Consider the following 22,201-nt stretch of genomic DNA (forward strand, 5'->3'; position numbering starts at 1 on the left):
TAAACATGGAACTTTACAACAGTCACCCACAACAGAGAGAATGATCTTGGGATTCATTTGTTCACAGCAGTATGAGTAGTTTGGGTTAGTCTTTCTTCACAGATTTGTCAGTTTGTCACATCTGTAACTTCACTTAAATGCAGTTGATGCTCTTTGAATGTGATCTGCAGTGGTCCATCACATGGAAGAGCTTCTAAAAATACTTGAAGGGGAGTGAGTCAGGTGGCAAGATACATTCTCTGCATTAGGAGGTGAGGACTGAAGGGAGCTATAAAAAAATTTGAGTCTCTAGTGACAGGGTTTGCCAGTGAAGCTGTTAGTGCAGAAAAAGGCATTGCAAATACCAAAGCTAGGATGATGGTCTGCTTTTCAGGTTAAAAAAAATAAACTTAAGCCTATTAACTAAGAAAAGAGATTCAGTGGTCATATCTGCTTTGCACTTTCTTTCTGTATTTATATCCTGGGGAGGAAGGAACATGAAGAGGCCAGTGCTGAGATACCTCCTGTAATATTTTTATTTACTGCTCTGCCTTCCTCATCTTCAAAGTGAGAATTGTTAAGAATTCTGTCATTATTAAGAATTCTGTTTCACAGGTAGGCATCTGAGAGCAGCAAGATCATGACCAACCCAGGTGCACTGGCAGTGTCAGAGCAAGGAGTAGAACAAAGATGCTGTCACTAGTTTTGTGTCTCATACCAACAAGGGTAACTCAGCAGGAATTTGTGATTCAATAATGTATAATCTTTAGAGTTTATTAATATTGTGCTGGACTTAAAACTTTATAAGTTGTTAGCTAAATCTGCTATAAATATGAAACCTAGATTTTAGTACAACTTCGAGCATTTCTGAATTTTGTTATTTCAGCATTGTAATGTAGCTCCATAAAAACAGGATGTCATGAATTAGATTCTTAAAAGCAAAAGGAAAGGATCCTTTCAGCATGCCAGAGGTGAGGCAGCAGCTGTTCCTGGCAGATGTGGCACAGGCTGGGTATAGAGCGTGCTGTGCTACAGAAATACAGACTGAAAAGAGTCACCCATCTGCCCCATTCTTTGCTGCAGGTTAAATATATCTCGATCACTTGTGAGAGCTGATCATCTAACCTGCTCTTAAAATCCTCTGCTGTGTTGAACCCATCACAATTCCCTTCCTGGGGAGATTTTCCTAAGATGTTCCAGAAGGAGTGGTTTGGAGAACTAGAAACCAGGTCATTTGTGTTGTAGAGAAAAATAAGAGAGCATCTGTGGGGAGATGCTTCCAAAGATTAATACCAAACTGAACTGAATCTCTCAGTATTAGAAACCTGAATCATGTCTCTAGGCTCACTGATGCCTACAAATTCAATTGTCTTATCTGCAGTTTTCACCAATTTTCAACATCGTTACTTCAAAATTTTGATGAGAAATACAAAGGAATGGTCATCTTCTAGTAATTGTTTTGGGGAAAGTCTGACATCCAATATATTTTTTATCTTTGCATGCTGAAGTAGTAGGAATGTAGCTCTGGTTCTCCTGATCACTGAAATTTTATCATTTTAGCTTAATTGAGGTATTTGAGGATTCTTGAGTCCTTTCCCAGATAAAAATACAAAGCAGAATTTTGGATATCCAAAGGAGGCTGAGGCTAAATTTATCCAGAAATATTAACCTTGATCCTCTATTAGAATCAAATTTACTTACAAAGTTACAGTTCTAGAGAATATATACTCAACAGATTCAGAAGCAACATAATTAGTAAAAGTCACTGACAGTTTGGAGTTGCTTTAATAGCCAATGGAACTATAACTGCCAACAGAGACTATTGTGGCCTTACCATTCACATGCTCAGTACATTTGCTGCACTGGATAATAATAATTCCTGGAAACAGCTTTTTCTTTGACTGGTTGGCTATGGATATATTGCTGCTGAAAAACAATGTTCTTTAGAGTGTGTCAAGGAGCCTTTTTCAGATTAGATACAGTTGATGTTCATTAAAGAATGCACAGTCTGCTTCCAAAGACATTATTTACAGCACACTTTTTAAGAATATTGAAAAAATATTCATCATTTATTGCCATGTCTTGGAACTGTGAAGTAAATATAATGTTCTCAAAGGAGGTGAAGGAGCCTGCAGTCTTATGCTGACTCCCCAGCTCTGCCAGTGATTCCAGTATGACATGGAACAGGTGATTTTTTTGTGTGTTCTCTGTCCCTGGTTTTCCTCTCCATGTGTCCTTACCCACTAAGGCCTAATTTAAATTCCAGTGAGATGGTGCCTGCCTTCATTGAGATAGGAACCTTGAGATACCCTCTGTTGCATAATCCATTAGAAATGAAATCCTGTCGTTTCCATGAAGCAGGACATGTTTGGATCTGGTTGCTCTCTGTGCTCCTGGTGGCTCTAAGGGCACTTTGCTTGACACTCTCAGCCATTTTTCCTTTCTTTGCAGCCTGTGGTTGCAGCTTCTTCTGCTTTCTTTTTCTTTGTTAGTGCTGTGATGTTATTGTAGACCCATTAACACAGAAAATGAAAAAACAAACAAGTTGCCAAAAACTATGTAGCAGTTGGTATTCAGAGCATTCTTTTACCATTTCAAAACACTGCCAACATGGTATCTGTTTCATTATGTACAAGTGTAAGTGCTGCTAACAGATAATTTAGAATCTATAATTGAAACCGTGCTTTTGCAGCTCTCTCAATTAAAGACAGTCAAGACAGAAAAGCTGTTATGTACTTACCTGCTGGAATTATATGTTATTCTGTGCCATCCCATTACATTCATACAGTGCTGGAGTATATTTCGAAAGTAACTTGCCATTTATTGAAAATAGCATTACACCATGGCAAAAAAAAAAAGTGTGAAGTAAACACTGAGCTTTCTACAAATGCTATCAGGTTGTAGCAGAGTTATCACTACCATCCAGTGTGTGTTAATAGTGGTATTAGTGATACCTTTAAATTTCTGTGACTGTTAACAGATATTTTCAGTGGTTTTCTGGTTATTATAGTGTCTGTTGTAAGAATTTTTAAGTTTCTCCCCATGTTGTTTGGGAATACCGAACACAAAATCAAACGTTGCCACATATTGTAGCTTAAAAGCACTGCTAACTCTGTGTTCTGCACTCCATGTTTAAAATCTGTGTAGCCTCAGAACCTGTTCAGCTGAGAAGAGAAGGGATTTGCGCCATGTTTTAAAAGCTGACTATTTCATGGGCTGGAAGCCAGAGCACTCAACCAGAAAGGTCTTGTGTCTTGTCTTCAATAATGCATGCTGGAAAACCAATGATGGTTTTTAACTAACCACAGCACGAGGGAAAAAGACTTGAAGATAGACCCTGCTTCAGGCAGAGAGAACTTAAAAGGCGCCGCATTGAGTTGTGCTAACTTTGTTTAAAGGAGAGGATGCATGTTAGAGTGCAGAAATTGTCCTCTAAACCCTTCTGCGTGCATTTCATTTCTTCTGCCAACTCTCTTGTCTGTAACCTAAAGTCTGTTGGACTACTTTAGTGAAGAAAACAGTAGTAATAAAAATTTTCAATCAGTTAATTTAGATTAAAGTTACCCTTCAGTTGACCTTTCTGGCAATTTTTTTATAGCCTGGTTGTGTACAAGATGCAACTGAAAAGAGCACAGGGAGATTCACATGTGCTTAATTGACTCTCTACTGTTGCTATTTGATCAGTGAGGAGCAATCACAAAATAAAGGGTTTGAGGAATGAGAAGATTGCTGATGCGCCACAGAAAAAAAAGGGTGGCAGAGTTTTCACTTTTAATATAAGCGCCAAATTCTTACATACTTATTGAAACAGCGAGCAGATTGCATCTGGGTAAGAAAGTTACAGCTCAATTTAAGAGGTGTCACTGCCACAGATGTTCATCTTGAATGAATAAAACTACCTGTATTAAAACCAGTTATCTCATTGGATTATTTTTGCTTTTGTTTTATAGGACCATGGGTCACTAGGAATAGCAGCATAGATAGCGGAGAAACTGAAGTTGGCCACAGGGTCACCCAGGAGGTGCCCCCCGGAGTTTTTTGGAGGTCTCAGATCCATATCAGCCAGCCACAGTTCCTGAAGTTCAACATATCCTTAGGAAAGGATGCTCTTTTTGGTGTTTATATAAGAAGAGGACTCCCACCATCACATGCCCAGGTATTTTACTAGTGTGTTTGTTGGCTTTGAATGTCAAAATGCAAAAGTCTGGAGCATCTTTGTTGGGTTTATGTTAGAGTTTACAGAATTCAAGTTTAGGGATTCCTGTGAATTCCTTCATTTGTGATACTTGACTGAGCACCTTGGTATTAACATTTTTAGGTTGTTACATACTTCAGCAATACATTTATAAAATGTAGGAGCTTGGGTGGGTTGGACGGTCGGGACGGATGGAGACGAGAGATCTCTGAAGTCAGATCTTGGAACATGCGGTTTATTGCAAAGGGCGTGGGTACAGGGGCACTGCTTAGAGCTGCAGCTGGCAGCTCTGAGCAGGCCCAAGAGAGCAAGAGTGTAAAAGTAAGAGTGAGCGAAGAGGAGGTAAGTAAGAGAGTAAGCGGGTAAGGGAGTAAGTAGAGTGGTTGGTGAAGTCCTGGTTACAATACAATAAATCATCTTCTGTACTGAATATTCTAATTGTCACTAACCAATCTAATACAAGATACAAATCCTATAGCATTTACATACAGCCTATAAGAATTGTTATATTACCATAGAGTGTTACATCTTAACTTCTAAAAACTACTCTTTGGACCCCTTCTGCTGAGCTAGTAGGGTCTGCTCTGACCCTTGGACCTGCCTGCAAGCAGAGGGTATTGTTCAATCAAGAGGGGATTACCTTCAGTCGGCCATACCATTGTTTTCCAGTTGTTCAGTAACTAAGACTTGGTATCTCAAAGGTGGCTTTCATTTCGATGTCGCTTATAGTTTTCATATTCCCAAAATCTTTTGTCAGGCAATCATATTTATAAGGCTTTCCTGTTTCATCTTCCCCAACAATAAAAGAAGTAATTATGTCCTTACCATTCAAACAAGGTTTCAAATCTCTGATATAATTGTGGCACGAATTGGGATAAAACTATCCAGTTATCCATGAGACAAAAATGATGAGCTGAGGACCAAAATCTTTGATCAGAGTTAGAAATAAAGGAGTGAGGAGGTTTACATGGGTTTATTACTCTGCTTCTAAGAATTTATGAAGAAGGAGCTTTGGCTGTGCAAAATCCATCACCTTACTGTAGTAAGCTGTTCTAAAATGTTCTGTGAGTTACTGAATGGATGTGTTTGAGTGGTAAGAAATCAGGAGCAGCAGTGCAGAGCCCAAGGAGGGGAGGACATATGGTCAGTTTTCCGTGAACTACACATTAGCACGTGGTGTCTGAAATCTGATACAAAGACTAAAAAAATTGGGAAATTGCAGAGGGGTGTTGACTGATTTTCAGTCATTTCCAGCCATCCAGGCAACACAAAAAATGTATCTACAGAGAATATGTTCCAGGGTGGGAGCCTTTCTCAAGAGTGTTTCGATTTTGGCTGTAATGCTTCATTCAGTATGTTGTCTTGGGGGTGAAATTATGTCTGTGGATCTTCAGCTGTTCCAGTGAGGTAATGGCATCATTCATTGCGCATGTCTCATTTAATTCAGAATTCTGGTGCTCACTTTCCCTATTCCATCATTAATAAAATGGCAATTTAGTTGAGGAAAACAAACAGAAGTATAAATCATGAAATGAAAATTACTTAGGGCAACCAAAGCTCCAAAGCAATCGTCAAAGTTTGCTATGAATACAGGTTAATTTTAATTTTTTGACTAAGACATGATGGAGGTATGCCTGTATCTTTTACAAGAAATCCAGTTGGGAGTAGCTGGTAGCACAAAATATTTTTTTTTAGTTCAAGGTGAACTTTATATTGCAGTATGATCAGATGTATTTGTTCTAGGTTTCATTATGATGTTCTCATCTGAGAAGGCTATGATCAGGCAAAGTTTTTTTTTCTTTCATTCCACCTCACATGGATAGAATATAAATTTTGTGACCTTTCTGTTAAATTAAATAATGAGAAATATCATCTGTGTTTCCTCTTGAGCTGAATTCCTCCTCAGAGGACCTGTTTTCCAGTCTTCAAAGGACGCAGTTCTAAACCTCTTCATAAGTGGGGTTAATGAAATCCACTGTATATAAACTGGTATACATCTGGTCTGAATCTGCAGTATAAACCAGCATAAACTTTCCCACATTCAGCAGGGTCCTGGTGCTTGTTAATAGGGTGATACAGCAGGAGATTCCTTGGCATTTTTGCCCAGCAATCAAAATTCAGTCAAGCTGCTACCAAGAGAAATGATTTTAGAATGAGAGAGGCAAGCTGTTACAGACCTGAGTTAGTGAAAAGAAGCCTTGTTCTGACAGAAAGGAGCACAATACTTTTGTGTGAATGAAAATAGTCTGAGGTTGACACCAGACCATATTTTAAAATTGAAATTTAAAATCCTTGTTTCTGTAGGTTAGGGACATGAGCTCTAAAGCAGTGAACAGCTTGACAGTTCATCACTGATCAGTGCTCATATGTCAAGCCGAGTAAAATCCTTTGTGGGAACAAGTCAATAATCAGCAAATTAGGTACATGATTAACCTGAGACAACAAGATGCAGTTCCTGTCTGAGAGCCCTGCTGAGATTTAACCTTCTCAGTATTACTGTTTAGCAAATATTCCAAATGCCTGGTTTAGTCAGTCAAACTGATGTAGCTGTAAACTTGTCTGGATGCAGCCTGTGTGCCATGTGTATGGGGAGTGGAGCTCTAGAGGAGAGGCAAATACGCAGTTTTGAGTGGTATGCAGACTACAAACAGGAATGCAGAGCTTCTGAGCAAAATCCTTCCAACCTGTGTTGTGCTATGCAGAAAGAACAAGATGCATATCACAGGCTTGAATGATCAATAGGAATTTAGTAGAAGAGAGTCATATAAATAGAATTGATAATGTATAGAAAACAAACTGTAAATGTCAAATAATGCATGACACGACTCTGCAGAGCTTACAGCAATTATGATGTTGCTACATGCTGGTAGCAGGTTGCAAATGATGCATGAAATGAGGTAACCTGATAGGAACTTCACTGGAATGTCTGGAGAAGGCAGTGCATGGAGCTGTATTGTTTTCATTTCCAGCAGAGTGTTTTATACTTATAAATTTTTCACGTCAAAATGAAAACTCTTTTCATTCAGAACTGGAAATGGCTTTATTTGAAAAAAAACTTGGAGAGCAGGGGAGCGTCAGTGTTCCTTTGGTTTTCAGCAGGTGCTCAAACACTTCTGGGTGCTCTGAGCACCTCAGAGTTACCTGATGGCCACCGGGCTGTGAGTGCTGGGTGCTGGCCTGAGCTGGCTGGCTTATGACACATCCAAATGTGGGAACAAACCGGTTGGCTGCCATTGTGGGTGTCAGATGTTTTGTGGCTGTATTTTAATGAATAATTACCAACTGGATTTTATGAAGAACTAATTTTAGAGCACTTTGCAAACAAATTTCCCTGCCATATGTTTTCCCGGCTGCTTAGATCCTACAGGGCTTTGGCATAAAGGCGAATGCTCGCCACAATGCCAAGCGTGCTCCCTCTCTCCTGTTGAATATGCATCCCTTATTGAGACAAGAGCTCTAGGAGATCTTTCTTTTCAATTCCTAATCTCAGAAACTCTTAGGCATTTTGTGGAGGCATGCAAATTGTTTCAAATCTAAGAAAATCCCTGAAGATTATGCTGGCTCTCTGCATTTCTGGTCCTGAGCCCTATGAGCTCTCTCTGCATCGCAGTGGGCACAAGGGGTTCCCTTCCTCTGTGTGTGACTGGGCTCAGTGGGTCTGTGCTGGATGAATGGGCTTGTGCAGTGCTGGAGTCACAACCGTAGGTGTAAAGTTCCCAAACTGTTTTGCTAACTCCCCACGGTTACTGGAAAAAGAAAGTCCTTATTAGCCTATGAATAAAATGCATCAGAGGGTAGAAAGCACTGAATGGAGAAATTATAAAAATAAATTGCCCAGAAAGAACTTAGCATGAGATTTTAGGTTTGTAAATAAAAGTAAGCAGTAGGATTTCAGTATGCTGGGTAGTAAAAATAAACAAGCTCACCAAGAGAGTGAATTTGGAATTTGTTCAGCGATGTAGGCTGGCAAGTCACTTGCTTATATTGAGCTTTAATCATAGCAAGTACTCCCTGCTGCAAAATTGAACTCTGATGATGTAGTCATTTGGGATTTCTGCTGCATGTTGTTCCTGAGCAGTTTTAGCCATTTTTATGTGACTTTTGGTATGAAGCTGTGAAATATAAAGGATCATAAAAAAAGAAAACAAAAAAGCCAAAACTCAATGAAACTTCCAAATTACTTCAGAGGCTTAGTTTGGTTTGACATGTCTGTTCCCTAATTCATGTGATTTAGTGGCCTCTTCCTTAGCAGTTGTGTGTGTGTGTGTGTTAGATTAAGAATTCCACAGTTGCTTTTTAATGATCATGAAATTACTTTCCTCCTTTTCCTAGATGGGTCCTCTAATCTATTCATATATGCCAATAAGTAGCTTTAAAGCAAGAGTGATATCTTCAGCACAACGTTATGTAAAATTAATTAATCATGCATGGATGGTAAATCAGAAAATCAACAGGGCTGTGAAAAGCAAAATGGTTATTCAGCCAAGCATGTGAAGAAATCTTATCTGCTTATGAATTCACAGTGTCATCTTGGTGACCCTTCAGTCAGATATTTTTGATTTTGGGGCACATATACCTTGTCCTTACTCACATATTAAGATTAATACACCCAGGGAACCACCAGCAGATACATTAACTTCCTTCTTTTTTTCCCTTCAGTCCTGAGAAATCCAAAGAGGGATAAAAATGTATTGTTTTCTGTATCTCTTTGCACCGGTACTTCAGCATTCACTGAGTTATCCAGGTTCAGTCATTTTGCTTTTGCCTGAGCATTAAATTATTTGTCATAGTTTGATTAAAGAGGGGCAATACCGGTCTTAACTGTACCAAAGTTAAAATTGTTGTGCCAAGGGACCTGCTCTCGCTAGGTCACACCTCATCGTCGTGAAGAGAGATTCTGCAGCTGAAACTACTTCAAGCAGTTTCAGGCTGAAAACTCTTCCCCTTCGATCTGGCCAACTGCTGAGCCTTCTCTACTATATGAGGTAGAATCAGCATCAAACAGAGGGAGGCAGAGGAACCTGCCAGCACAAGCAGAGACGAACAGCGTGTTGCCAGTGAGAAATGTCAGCTTTTATTGCTACTTCCTTAGTTGACCCTTTGTGAACAATCGTTCTGAAGAGCACAATTTCTTTTTCCCTAGATGTTGCCCAAGTAATAACATTTCCCAAGGAGGTGATGAGTCTGTCCTTAACCTCTGACTGTTAGACAGTGGGTTTTAGCAATCTTTCCAAATGTCATTGATTTCAGAGATAGATATATGTGTGTTTGGTACCTCAGATATGCTGAAAGTTACTGGCATGCCAGAATTCTCTACATCTCCAGCATGGCTTGCCTGAATTTTACTAATTTATCTAATTTACCTTTCCCCATAAACATCATATGTGGAAACTGGCTCAAGTTGATGGCAATCTGATAGCGAGTGAAACTTTTTATTCCACTTCTCTTGCTTTGTCCCTCGTTTGAAAGCATAGGATAATAGAATGGATAATGCACACACTGTGATGATGGCTCTCAGCATTAGTAGATTTGGGCTCAAATTCCTCCCTGCCATGGGTTTCCTTTGTGGCTGTAGGTCAGTGTCAGTTCCACATGTTTACCAGGAAGGCAATAGTTCTTCCAGACACTTCTCTTTGTTGTAAGGCTGAGCATACCAGGGCTCTATATTGCTGGTAGGTAAGAAGTTTTCAGCTAGAAAGGTGAGGTTTTATACCCCAGTTTTAGATAGCCTTGATGCCACTAGAGTGTTAAATTTGTCTGTCTCTTCCACTAGAAGGAAAAAGCTTCATTATTTAACTGCATATCATGAATAATTTGCTAGGACTCACAGTTAATGAGTGGAATACAGTGTGCAAGGCAGCCCTCTCTGGGTGTTTATTCTATTTAGGAGGCAAGATTACAGTTTTCTGTTGAAACTGAAAGCAAGGGAAGGTGGATGTTTTCTCATAGCTGTTGCAGCACAGCCTGTAAGTGTTAGAGATAATGGAGGGAAATGTAATGAAGCTACTGGCAAGTGAGCACGTACTATTACTGCATTTTATTGAACACATACGTCTTTCTTTAGACATGTCTATCTATCTCTATCTACTCCTACACAGATAAATGTGTCTAAAACAAGATGTGTTTTCATAGGGGACTTGTTATACAGCTATCAAAAGATTAGATGTATTGTTTTTGTTGTTTCTTACGGGCTTCCCTTAGATAGGGACTATGAGATCTACTCAGTTGAGCTTGAAAGCTCCAGAATCACAGACATTAAACACAGAAAAAAAACCTATTAGGACAGCTAGTCCAGCTGCTTTGTTATGCAGAGTTATTCCCTGTTGTAGACTAACCAATATTTCTTCCAGTCCTGTTTAATTGTGGCATCTCCATTGGGAGGCTATTTACTGAGCTTAATAGATAAGAAGCTTATCTGACATTCATCTTAGATTTCTTTCTTTCTTTTTTAGTTTCGTGCCATTAATGGTGCCATTGCTCTTATACTCTAAATAATCACTTGCTCTTTTTGATCCCTTTTCCAAAGATTAATGCAATGTTCTACCTTACTTGGAAACCATCCAAACAGAAATTCTCAGTTTTCCTTAGTATAAGTTCAATTCCCTTATTTGTGTTATTCCTTTCCATGCTACCTCTGGGTTTTGTATCACACTTGCCCTGATTGTTCCACATACAACCTCAGGTAAGCAACTTTTACTCTGTGACATAAAACTTGTGCAGTGTATTTTTATCTGGTGATGAGTTATATTAGACGAACGCATTTCCTGTCTGTGCTATTCCTGTTTCACATTCTGGGGGCTTCCATTCAATGATATGTCTGGAGTTACATCTCAGATGTCAATTCCTGTTGCAAAAAGAATTTATTGTAGGTGATTGCTTAGAAAAGGGTTTGGGTCTCCTGGGTCTCTGAAAGCTGTGTAGGAACCTAAAATTAATGGGTCAAATAGTAGATTTCAAATTATTTCTCAAAAAACAACCTGTCAATTTGTACATTTTATGATCATCTATGCAGAGGAAAGATGCATAATTCTAGGTCACTATTTAAGAAAGAATAAAAGTCACAGAATCTCTATATGTTCCATGGTCAACTAGCAAATGTTAGTTTCACATTTCTTCCAGAAATACCATTTTATGACAAGGTAGAGGAGAAAATAGAGGGTCATATTTTGAGCTGAAATATTCTGTATTCAGGTCTGTTTGTTTGGGGTTTTGTTTGTGTTCTCTCTTTTTTTTTTTCCCCTTGTTTGTTTTTTTTCACCTGCAGTATGATTTCATGGAACGTTTGGACGGGAAGGAGAAGTGGAGCGTGGTGGAGGCGCCACGGGAGCGCCGGAGCATCCAGACCCTGGTTCAGAACGAGGCCGTGTTTGTTCAGTACTTGGATGTGGGCTTGTGGCACCTGGCCTTTTACAACGATGGCAAGGACAAAGAAGTGGTCTCCTTCAGTACAGTCATTTTGGGTAGGTATTTCCACAAGCTGGGCATTTTTCCTCTCTGTTTATATCTTCTCTTACCGAAAGCTGTAATATTTTCCTGCAGTCCTCAGTATTTGGCCTGTTTGTCCTTATGTTATGCTGTGCATTTTTTTTCTCAACACTGCTCTGGCAAAGAGTCAGTAATGGGGTGTGGTGACTTTAATTCATTCATTTTTTTCTTAGTATTTTAGCATTCTCATAGATCTCAAGTTCAGTTTTGGAAAACAAGGCTCAGATAAGTTCAGTGTGGTTTGAAGCATTCCCCAGCTAATAGTCCTCTCCCTTATCTCTGTCATTTTGATACTTTTTATTTGCTTCTCTGAAGAAGCTTCTTTACACCCAGGTGGAATAGTATCCAACAGGAGAGCTGTTTAATCTTGGTGGAAAGACAGCTCAAGAAACTGATACCTGCAAATGAGATAATTGTTTGCAGCCACCCTAGAGATTAATTGAGTCAGTTAATTAACTGTATGTTGTTTTACAGCTTACTACTCACCTTATAGTGAGTCATCTCCTCAACATGGTGGAAGAAAATCCAGCTGCAGTTTTCTTAGAATAGGATTACATTCAGTTGAAAATCAAACTGAGTCTAAATTCTCCAAGCTTTATTGGATTTGTTGACCTTTGAAACACTTAATGAACTTTGCTGACCATCTTTTCACAGTGGTATAACAAATTCTGAGATGTCCTATGTGATATTCTGTCCTGGCTGGTGAAGTGTTAAATGGCACTGTGTTGTATAAATTTGTAATTGCTGTTAGTTTAGGGAAAGAGAAATTGTAAAAAGTATGAGTGAGGTTTTAGACTTGATGAAAAGTAATCAGAGATATTTTCTAGTCTTGCCTAATTAATAATACGAAGCTTAGGGGGTTTTTTTCCTTTTACATTAGAATAACATTCAGTTTGTTGGCTTAAGTCCCAAAGGGTGCAAGAGTGTAGGTGGATAATCAATACTTTCGTTAAGCACAAACATAATTGTTTCTGGTAGCCTGAATTAAGATGATAAATAAATACTTTTCTATGAATGTTGAAATATATATATATATATATATATATATATATGTATTTGCATATTTCCCTCTAGAAGGCTTTTTCCACTTCTCTAAAACCAAGAACATTTGTGCTTCTATCTTGCTGTGCCCCTGTTGTGCTTAGAAAACCTTAGAATATTATAAGCTGCCCTTAAAAAAGTTGCCTGGTCAAGGCTATAGCTTTCAAGAGCATCAAAGGTCTAATAGCCAGGTAGGCTGCTTGATAGTGCAATGATAGTAATTGAAATGAAATCTGGAGAAAAGTATAGTGTTTTATCCGGTTCAGAGGTGGTTCTACACACACCTTGTATCAGATGCCTCATAATGAAAGGCTCTGAGACAGCTGAACGTCTCTCTGGTGTGGAAGAGGAGGAAGAATAACAGAAATTATGTTAACTCCCAGACAATACTAAATTTACCATGGTTTTGAATACACAGAAAATGCATTTGTGTGCCATGAAGCAAAATAATGAATAAATCTATAAACAAGCTTCTTCATGAGACGAATTGATATCTTTGAGCATTACATTTCAATTTTTCTTTTCATTGTTTGCATGAATCATTTCAAGTGGTAAAGCTAATGACATCTCTTTGAAAATTTTCTTTAGACTTTTTCTATTTGGTGTCCTGCAACTGTGAAATTAGATTTAAAGTTCTACTTGAATCCTTTTCTTCTTTGCAGTTTAATTTGACAAATAAAAATACTCTCTGTAGTTCTGCGAGTTCCAAATCCAGATTTTATTTTCTGTGCTGTACAGCAGCTTGGTTTGGTGCCTGGGGCTGACAGAACCATTTAGTTTGGAACCACAGGTCCCACAACAACAGGGAGTGGTAGTGAGGAGTAATACTCCAATTAGATTTTTGTTCCAATAATTCAGTGTTGAAAATATGTTCTGCTGAAATCCAACAGCTTTCAAATTAAAATCATTTTAAGAATTAATTTCAAAAATGAAATTTTATTTTAGGTTGTTATTATGCAAAGTAGTGTATGTTTTATCCAAATGATAACAGAAATTGTGGAAAATAAGTATTTTGGTACAGCTGAAATGTTATCAGGCTGATGTGTCTCTTCATGTTATTGAAGTCATCAACATTTCAGTCAGTCACTCAAACTCTAATATTAAACTTTGTCCTCTTTTTACAGAACTCTTCTTCATCCTCTTGCACAGTCACTTGCACCTTTTTATTTCATTTTTTCAAGGCTCAAGTAAATTTGCCAGAGCAAAAGAGCTCCTCTTTGTCATGTTCAGCAGATATTTTTGTCAGCTTAATTAATGAGGCTTTAGATGGCTGTAGAAGAAAAAGAAGACACAGTCCTTGGGATAATCAGTTTCCCATGGCCGAGTGGTTGTGCAAGAACAAAGTCTCATTGCAAAAGTGTTGATTTTCCTGATGAAATGTTGTGTTTGCTACATAATATAAACTCAAACATGGCTGTAGAGGTCTTAAGAGGTTCTGCCTATGTTTGGAGCAGAGGATTTGAGCACTATCAGACGACTTTGGGATCTAATAGTGCCCAGAACTTAATATGTGACTTTAGTATGTCACTAGATCTCTACACTTACTCGTGCTGCCATGAAACCTGGTGCCTTCTGCTTCACCTGAGCCTTGTGGTGTTAATATTGTTAGGGGTTGTTCTTCTAAGTATTGAAGACAAATTAAAATGGAGAAAAATTAAACCAAAATCTGTAGCCTTAACAGGGACCAACCAGTTAATGTGCTTGTGATGCTTTAATTTCAGACTCAGTGCAAGACTGCCCACGTCACTGCCATGGGAATGGCGAGTGTGTATCAGGGGTCTGCCACTGTTTTCCAGGATTTCATGGAGCAGATTGTGCTAAAGGTATCATTTTCCCTGTATTTACAAATAACCACAGTGTGTGTTTGTGATCTATTGATCTACGGTGCCTGCTAGCTAGCATGGGTCTGAGCTAGATTCAAATAGAACAGTTTGCTTTTTTTTCCTTAGATCTCAAGTTCAGTATGATCAAGAGGAAGTTCTGCCATGTTGCCAATGAGCTTGCATAGCTACAGCTTTTTTTGTGGCTAAGGTAGTAGACAGAAATGGCAGAAAATATTTATTTTCTGGAAAAGTGGATGAATTATCAATGCTTTCTGATAACCATTAGCTGGTCTGCAAGAAAAGACTGATTGTCTTCATTGATGGAATGTAGTATGTATTCTGGCTTGCCTGAGCCTTACTTCTAGTACAAAGCATCTTTCTTGCATATAAAATTACTCTTTGACCAAAGGAACTTTGCCTTTTGTAGAAAAATAGGTAGGACCTGATGAAATCTTAAAATAAACATTTTCTGAAATGTCAATTGTAAATTTTAACAACTAAAACTGGGAAATACATTGCTATCAAGGATTAAGCAGAAATCTAAATGAGACGTCTAAGGATTGGCAGTATGTGTTTATCAAGTTTTTCTGAGAGTTTCAGATAGCAGTCTTAGGGAAAAGATTCATAAAGGAGGACCTCTTTAGTTTGTACAGCCAGTAGCAGATACATTATCTAAATTCAGTGGCTTGGTTGTATTCCCCTCTGCTCATGAGCACACTCAGAATATTTCACAATTTGCTTCCTTCTTAGTTTGTGTGAGATTTAGGCACACTATCAATATCATGCTTACAATTATTTTCCACAGGGTTGTTAGTATTCCAAGGGGGAAAGCCTGGTGTTTGAAAACTTTTTGAAATAATTTGAAGGGTCCTAGAAATTTGCTCATTTTTTCTTAGACTCCTGATGCAGAATTGAGGAGAGTTTATTGTGCCCCACCTCTCTCACTGCAGTAGAATATCCGTGTGTCTATGAAATACTCCTTGAGTAGCTGTTACAGTTGTACTGGAGTGAGTAATTTCTGGTTTTTGCCTCCACATTTGGCTCTTGAAGCTGCCCCAGTTAAAAAAAAAAAAAAAAAAATAGAGACCCCAAGGGCCTTGAAAAGCTAAGGCTGGTATTTCAGTGCTCACCCTGCTCATTTTACAGAACACTTCAAATACGGTGTGCATGTTGTTTGGTTACCTGAGAAATTAAGACAGCTGGTAAATACAGAGAGGAGATATCTGTATTCGACAAAGTAAATGGTGTGATAATGTGAGCTATAAATACAGACTGACAGCTCTGTGCATTTCTGTGGTGTTAACCTGTGAAAGTATGCATGCAGTGACTGTGTGCTTCACTGCCACCCTTCACACATACATGGCCATTATATCAACTCATTTACATTTTGAGTTGTGGAGCAATCCTGCATTGTCTACTGAACCTCTGTGTAACACTGTATGCTGTGTTAGTTTGAGAAAATACTTTGTTCAGGCTGTGACAGATAAATAGCTTTTTTATAGGGTGCTTGTCAAACTGTATCTGTCAGGCTTCTCCTGCCCCTCAGTGCATTCCCTCTGCTTCCTGCTTTGTCCTTTCTGTGTTGTCTCTTCCCCTCAAAAGCAGAAATGGTTTAATGGAAGCTTCCTTCAACTCTTCTACTGTTTTCTTGTCAGACATCATGGTATTTCTAAAGAACAAAGAAGCTTGAAAAACTACACAAAATGAGAACATGGGTGTGTTGACAGAACTCACGTTTCTGTGCAGGCACAGCTGCACAGCGTTACCCTGAGAGCTGGATGTTAGGGCTCTTTGCCTCACCTGTTTCACTGTCATGCCTGTTCTCACAGCCACAGATTTTTCTGCTTACTTGAATGCTCTTCATATGTGAGAGCAGTTTCAGAAGACAGAAATCAAAATTGGGATTCTGTGTATGGTAAACCACAGAAAAACAAGATAGAGAATGACATCTTTTCCAGCATATTATGTGTATGGACACATGCTTAATGTACATCTACCATAATGTTAAATTTATGTTTAAACTGTCACAAGTATGGAAGGATAATGTTTTTTTCAATTTGATTTTTTTCTTAATTATTATTTCCCTAGCAATGCATCTTTCAATATCTCATTTCTCCGCCATAGAATAATTTGAGGCAAGACTCAAATAGAGAAATGTGGAGAAGATGTGAACAAGCTGCTCAGATGGCTTTTAGAACTTGGTCCATGCAGTAGCAGCAGTCTGAGAGCTTCCCTTTGTGTGAACCCCAAGTCTGATAGGAAACACAATCCTTTATACCATAAGTACCCTGTTGAGGCCATCAGAGGCAGAGTCATCAGGGAAGTCTCTACAAGCCATTTGTAGGCAGTGCACAGGGACCCCTCCATCCATGTGGTTCTAAAAGATAAAAATGAAGGAAAGCTGTGAGAGACAGCACAGATTTGACTTCAGATCCATTAGCTATGAAAATTATTGGAAAAAGATGAACTTTTGGCTCAACCCACAGGCTGTAACACACTTTCGTACCCAGACTGAAATGGAACAAACTTCACCCTCTCAAACACTCCTGCCAAACACTGTGTGGGGTTTTTCTCACCATTCTGTGGAAATAGCTTATTATCAGGTGTTCAGTATCTGCAGATTTACTCCATTCTTGCTTAGGCAAGATTCCCTTTGGAGTTTAACCTTATTAAGGTTTAAGAATTTCATCTAACATACAAAAAAGGTAATGATACATTTTGATCTCATGTGGATAAGATATGGCATACAAAGAAAATCTGATAATCAAAAGATAATTCCATGTGGAGATGTGTCCTGATAAAGCAAGTGTGTACAGTTAAAGCCAGTGGAAGATTTGCTGTGGATTGAACTGCAGTGTGAGTAACCTCTTGTCCACAATTATGCGTAGGAGTTATTGGTGAAAAGTGATGCTCTGGCCAAGGATCAATTAAAGAATCAGACATGCAGCTGTGATTATCTCATTTTCTGGTGTGTTGTCACCTTTTTTCTATTCATCTCTATTTTTCTGTAACCTCTATGATAAAACCACTGAAGTATATCAAGAGGTCCTTCTTGCTTAGAGCTCTTGCTGTTTATGTCTGATCATAGTCTGGATTTTCCAGGTCTGTGGTGAATCTGTGAGCAGACATCCTTCGTCATGTCCTGCCTTTCACCACTTGAGAATAGAGTTCAGTGTTACAATGAGTTGAGTTCCTAGAAGTGACTCAGAGTTGGCTATAATTTCATTTCATCTCATAAGATATTTGAAGGGCATGCAACTCTTCCACTCCTTTAACAAAACCACTTCCAAAGACACTGTCAAAACTGTTTTGCAGCTGTGAGCAGAGCCTCCTTTAGTTTTGCATTTTAAAATACTTGGATTTGCATCATAAGCATCTTTAGCTAATCTGAAAAGGTGAACAATGCACCATCACATGGGATTTCTACATTGATATGATGAGCATAGCCTGCTAAGAGATGGTGTCCAATTTGTGAAAGAAGGACAAAAATGGAGTCAAGTAGCTTATGTCAACTGCCATGAAGTTGCCATTTAGCAGATACTTTCAGTTAATTATGCAATGTAATAAGAAACATGTTTAATATTTTAATCTAAATGAAATTAAGGCTTTTGGATTTTTTTAAACCAGAAATTTGTGCGATGTTTGATCAGTTGACTTTTTAATCTGATTTTAAGAACTCTAATTATTCAGATTTATGTTATTCGCAATTTCTTTTCCTGTTCTCCTTGTGTGGGTTTTTCATTATTTTATTTTCATTCTGTTTGTTTTTGGCTTACTGGCAAAGGACGGCGCCACTTTAATAAGTATAAAAAGAAGGGTAGGTTTTTTAAAATTTCTTTTTATTTCTTTTGCAACATCTATTTAGTTTGAAATAGTTACTAAGCTGTAAAGTGTAGTCTCTCTCTCTTTGAATTTATTCTAATGGATTTGCTGTTTGCACCACATTAAGAGTTCCTACCACTGCCATATTCTTTGTTATGTGTGGGCTATTAATCTCTGTATAAAAAATGTAAAAAGCTGTCAATTATTACGTAAGTAAGGTATAATTGCTAGAAGTAGCAACTCTTGCTTTTTTTCAGTTGTTATTCTAATTTCAGTTGCTTGAGACTCATCTTGCTCTGAGTCTTTTCAAAGGCTTCTTGTTTGGACAACAGTGCATAAAGTAATGTTTTTTCATCCATTGAATACAGTGCTTGAAACTGCTGTCTTTGTGCCATGTCCAGAATGCTCCCAGTGGCAGAAAATGTTCTGGGAGTGATTGCAATGAGGAAAATACAAAATTTGGGGTGCCTCCTGCAGAATAATGCAGTACTTGGTTCATTGCTGTAGAGCACATGGCCCACAGGAATGAATGAAGTCCAGCACACGCTGGTTATGTATAGGAGAATGTATTTCCTCTCTATGTGAGTCAGGGAAACAGTGTTCATCTTCATAACTTGGCTCAAAATTTTAGGGGCTGGAAATAGCTGAAGCAGACAGAAGCTCCCTGGACTCTGAAGGGAAAGGTGAGGGGGTAGTGAATAGCCTTTTTCCTTTGCCTGTCCTGCATGTGGCCATGGCCTCACAGAAGAGATGGGACCTGAGGTGCACTGAGGAGCACTTTGGGCCTTCCATGGCACAGTCAAACTGGGGAATACATCTTGAACTATTCAAGTGACTCCCTGCAAGTGTCTGCACTAACAGGTTATAGATCAGACAAGTGAAGGAGGGTGGATCAAACATGATGATGCCATCACCAGATGGGTTTGCAGAGCAAAGAGCTGGAGAGGAACAGTAGTGTAGGAAAAATGCCAGGTTTGTGGCATTATTAAGATATTGTCCTGAGCAATAATCTAAGTTAAAGCTGGTCTATTGCTGTTAATCCTTTGCATGCAAAGCAAATAAATAAAAGCAGCACCTGACTCCAGGGATGTACCACCTCAATAAAACTTCAACGGGAATGAATGGGAACTGATTAACAGATATGAAGATATGGGGGGAAATGGTGATAATGCACTGTTGTAAACACACCAGCAGTGTGACTGTTGTCAGCTTGGGGGAACACTGTGGTAAAGGCAGTTTTAAAGAGGGGTAATGGGGCAGAAAACAACTTGTGGATAATGGTGGGCAAATGGGGCCTTCAAAGGGGAGACTGAGCATGGGAAACAGTTCAAAAAAAAAGCAGTTCTAAAATTTGACTTTCAAAAGCATCCTAAGTCCTAGAAAGGTTGAAGTCAGAATTCAAGCAGTGAGCAGTGCAGGGTGAAGGGGGGTCTGTAAATGAAGTTAGAACATGAAGCTCATGTTCCATGAGAAAAAAGATCTGAAACAAGACTGGGAAAGAAGAGCCACACAGCTGAAGGTTAGATTAATAAATCAACAATATGATTACTGAAGCACTGTTGCACATAAACATGACTGAAGAAGACTGAATTTATCAATGCAGAAAAAAAGGTGTTCAGTTAATATAGATTTTATTTACTGGAAGCCAGGGCAGAATTCTGACCAAGAGATGGAATGCAGAAAAACATCTGTAGAACTTTGTCAAAGCCTGAATGTGAGGCAGGAAAACAAGTAAAAAAAAAAAAAATCCAGATTATGAACCTTAATGAAAGGTAGAATGATGGTATTTTCCACTTTGATAGAGCAAGAATGCAGGGCAGGACTGAGAAGAAGTGAGATAGAGAAAAAATGATAAATCAAAGAATAACTATTGGTAAGCATTTTAGATGTTCATAATCATAGCATGTCTCATCTTACACTGTACTTTTGAAGGAAGAAAAAAAGTGTGCTTTTCTTTGGAAATGCTGCATTCCTGACTTGTTACCCACACATATCTCACATCCTTTCTTGCAGTTGACAGAATTCAGCATGTTCAGCTTCTCCCTTTGAATCTCTTTCTGGGTGGGTTTGGTTTTGGGTCTTACGTGTTTATGTGTGTATGTGTGCCAACTTATGTGTGTGCTGCAGCAGCAGCACAGCCCTGGCTTGTCACTCAAATCTTCTCTCACAGTGGGTGGAAGCATCATTTTGATATTGAACAGGGCTGTCTTTGGCAGTGTTCCCCTCCAGCAGTTCCCACCTCTCTGACGCAGTACCTTAAAATGCCTTTGTTATAAATTTTCTTCTCGTTTTCCCAGTCTCATATTTTATTAGCAGGCTATTTTCATTTCTTGCAAACTGGTCGTGTCCTCAGTTGCCTTCCAGTGATTTTATGTACAGGGCAGTGATCACCTGCCTGCCCTCGTTTTTCTTAGTTTTGTAGAACTGCATTGCACTCTAAAAAGGGGGTTGTGCCATTAACTCTGCCTAAAATTAATTACAGAATAAATAAATAGACATGTAACCCATTTTGACAATGACTGACAGCCACTGCTGTCTATCAGCTGCTAGCTTGCCTGCATGAAATGAGATAGCAGCTTTGATCCAGTGTCAGGTAGACAAGGAGAGCCAACACAAAATCCATCACTGCAACTCTTTCTAATTGGCAATTTAAACAGGAGCCAAGGGCTGAAGGGGTCACAGGCAGAATTCTTTCAGACTGTTAGTGGTCATGGCTCCAGAAGGGGCTTGGAGCACACAGACAATAGGGGCTATCACATCTAGTCTGCAGCTTCCCTTATCAATCCTCATGGATTCTCTTGGAGATTAGAAATAAGAACAGGGGACTGGAGGGTCTGGACTCCAGAATTCTACAACAGATGCCTTGTTAAATGTCTGTTACAACACAAGTCATTTAACATCCAGACATTTCATTGCTGCTTAGGAATATGTACCTGTCCCTCTAGTACGGTGTAGATTGAACAGGAGGATTAGCAGCACTTGGATTGCTCCCTTTTCTGCACCAGGCTGGAACTGGTGCTCATACCCTTTGCATTCTTCGTAAGAGAATATTTCCAAAGTTGAAATAAAACTCAGGAGCTACTTGTAGCACTGGGAATACTTGAGAAAGGAGACTTTAAGAATATAGGTTTCAACATGCAAAATATTAACTTCTCATTGTTCTTAAAGTTTTTACGGTTTCTGCTGATTCCAGCATTAAATTTATGGTTATAAAGAATTTATCTACAAAAGATCTTGTCCTGAATCATTTTAAGTGGGGATTCTCCTGTTGTTTAGAAGCACATCCTTCTTTCTTTTTGTTATAGTTGGGCCTCTACAGGGCAACAAAAATGCTTTACGTTTTTTAAAGATGTGTATTAAATGTTATTAAATATACCTGATAGTTGCATCTAGAGTACCAATTTATTAGCATGTTTTCTGTATTAAACCACCAGTAAACATGCAGGCAAATTTGTGCATGTGAAATACGTTGTCCTTTCATATGTTTCTGAATTCATGCTGCAGCCTATGAACTTGAAGTTATGTATGATTCCTTTTCCCAAAGAGCTTGTAGGAAAGTGGTGCAGCTAAGAAGGCAGATTTATTCTGTAGGAGAAAATTTTAGACAAAACTAAAAGGATTAAGAAAAAAGAAATGGGGAACGCTGAGAAATTCAGTAATGAAGGAAGAAGAAAATAATTGACAGAAGTCACTAATGCCACTGATGGACAACATGATAGGTAAAAAGTGGCCGTGTGAGGAGTTACAAGTCTGTGATTTCAGCAAACACTCAGCTATCTTGATGTGATCATTCACTACCCCAGCCTGGAGAAACTCAGAGACCAAAGAGAGCCACAGGCAGTACTGTAGCTGAGTT

At 38.7% G+C, this 22,201-nt stretch overlaps 1 protein-coding gene across 6 annotated transcripts in view; it reads left to right on the plus strand.

The window, feature by feature from the left end:
- Positions 1-22,201, plus strand: part of TENM2 (teneurin transmembrane protein 2) — a gene marked incomplete at both ends in the record, with an annotated part of 482,831 nt that overhangs the window by 367,788 nt on the left and 92,842 nt on the right. For all 6 annotated transcript variants that reach the window (XM_082291373.1, XM_082291374.1, XM_082291375.1 and 3 more), the window contains 3 exons: positions 3,930-4,135; positions 11,439-11,634; positions 14,422-14,523. In XM_082291373.1, the coding sequence (XP_082147499.1) occupies positions 3,930-4,135; positions 11,439-11,634; positions 14,422-14,523 (504 nt within the window). The remainder of the gene's footprint in view (positions 1-3,929; positions 4,136-11,438; positions 11,635-14,421; positions 14,524-22,201) is intronic.

The sequence above is a fragment of the Coloeus monedula genome, assembly GCF_965178545.1.
Source record: "Coloeus monedula genome assembly, chromosome: 15".
Classification (NCBI taxonomy): Eukaryota; Metazoa; Chordata; class Aves; order Passeriformes; family Corvidae; genus Coloeus; species Coloeus monedula.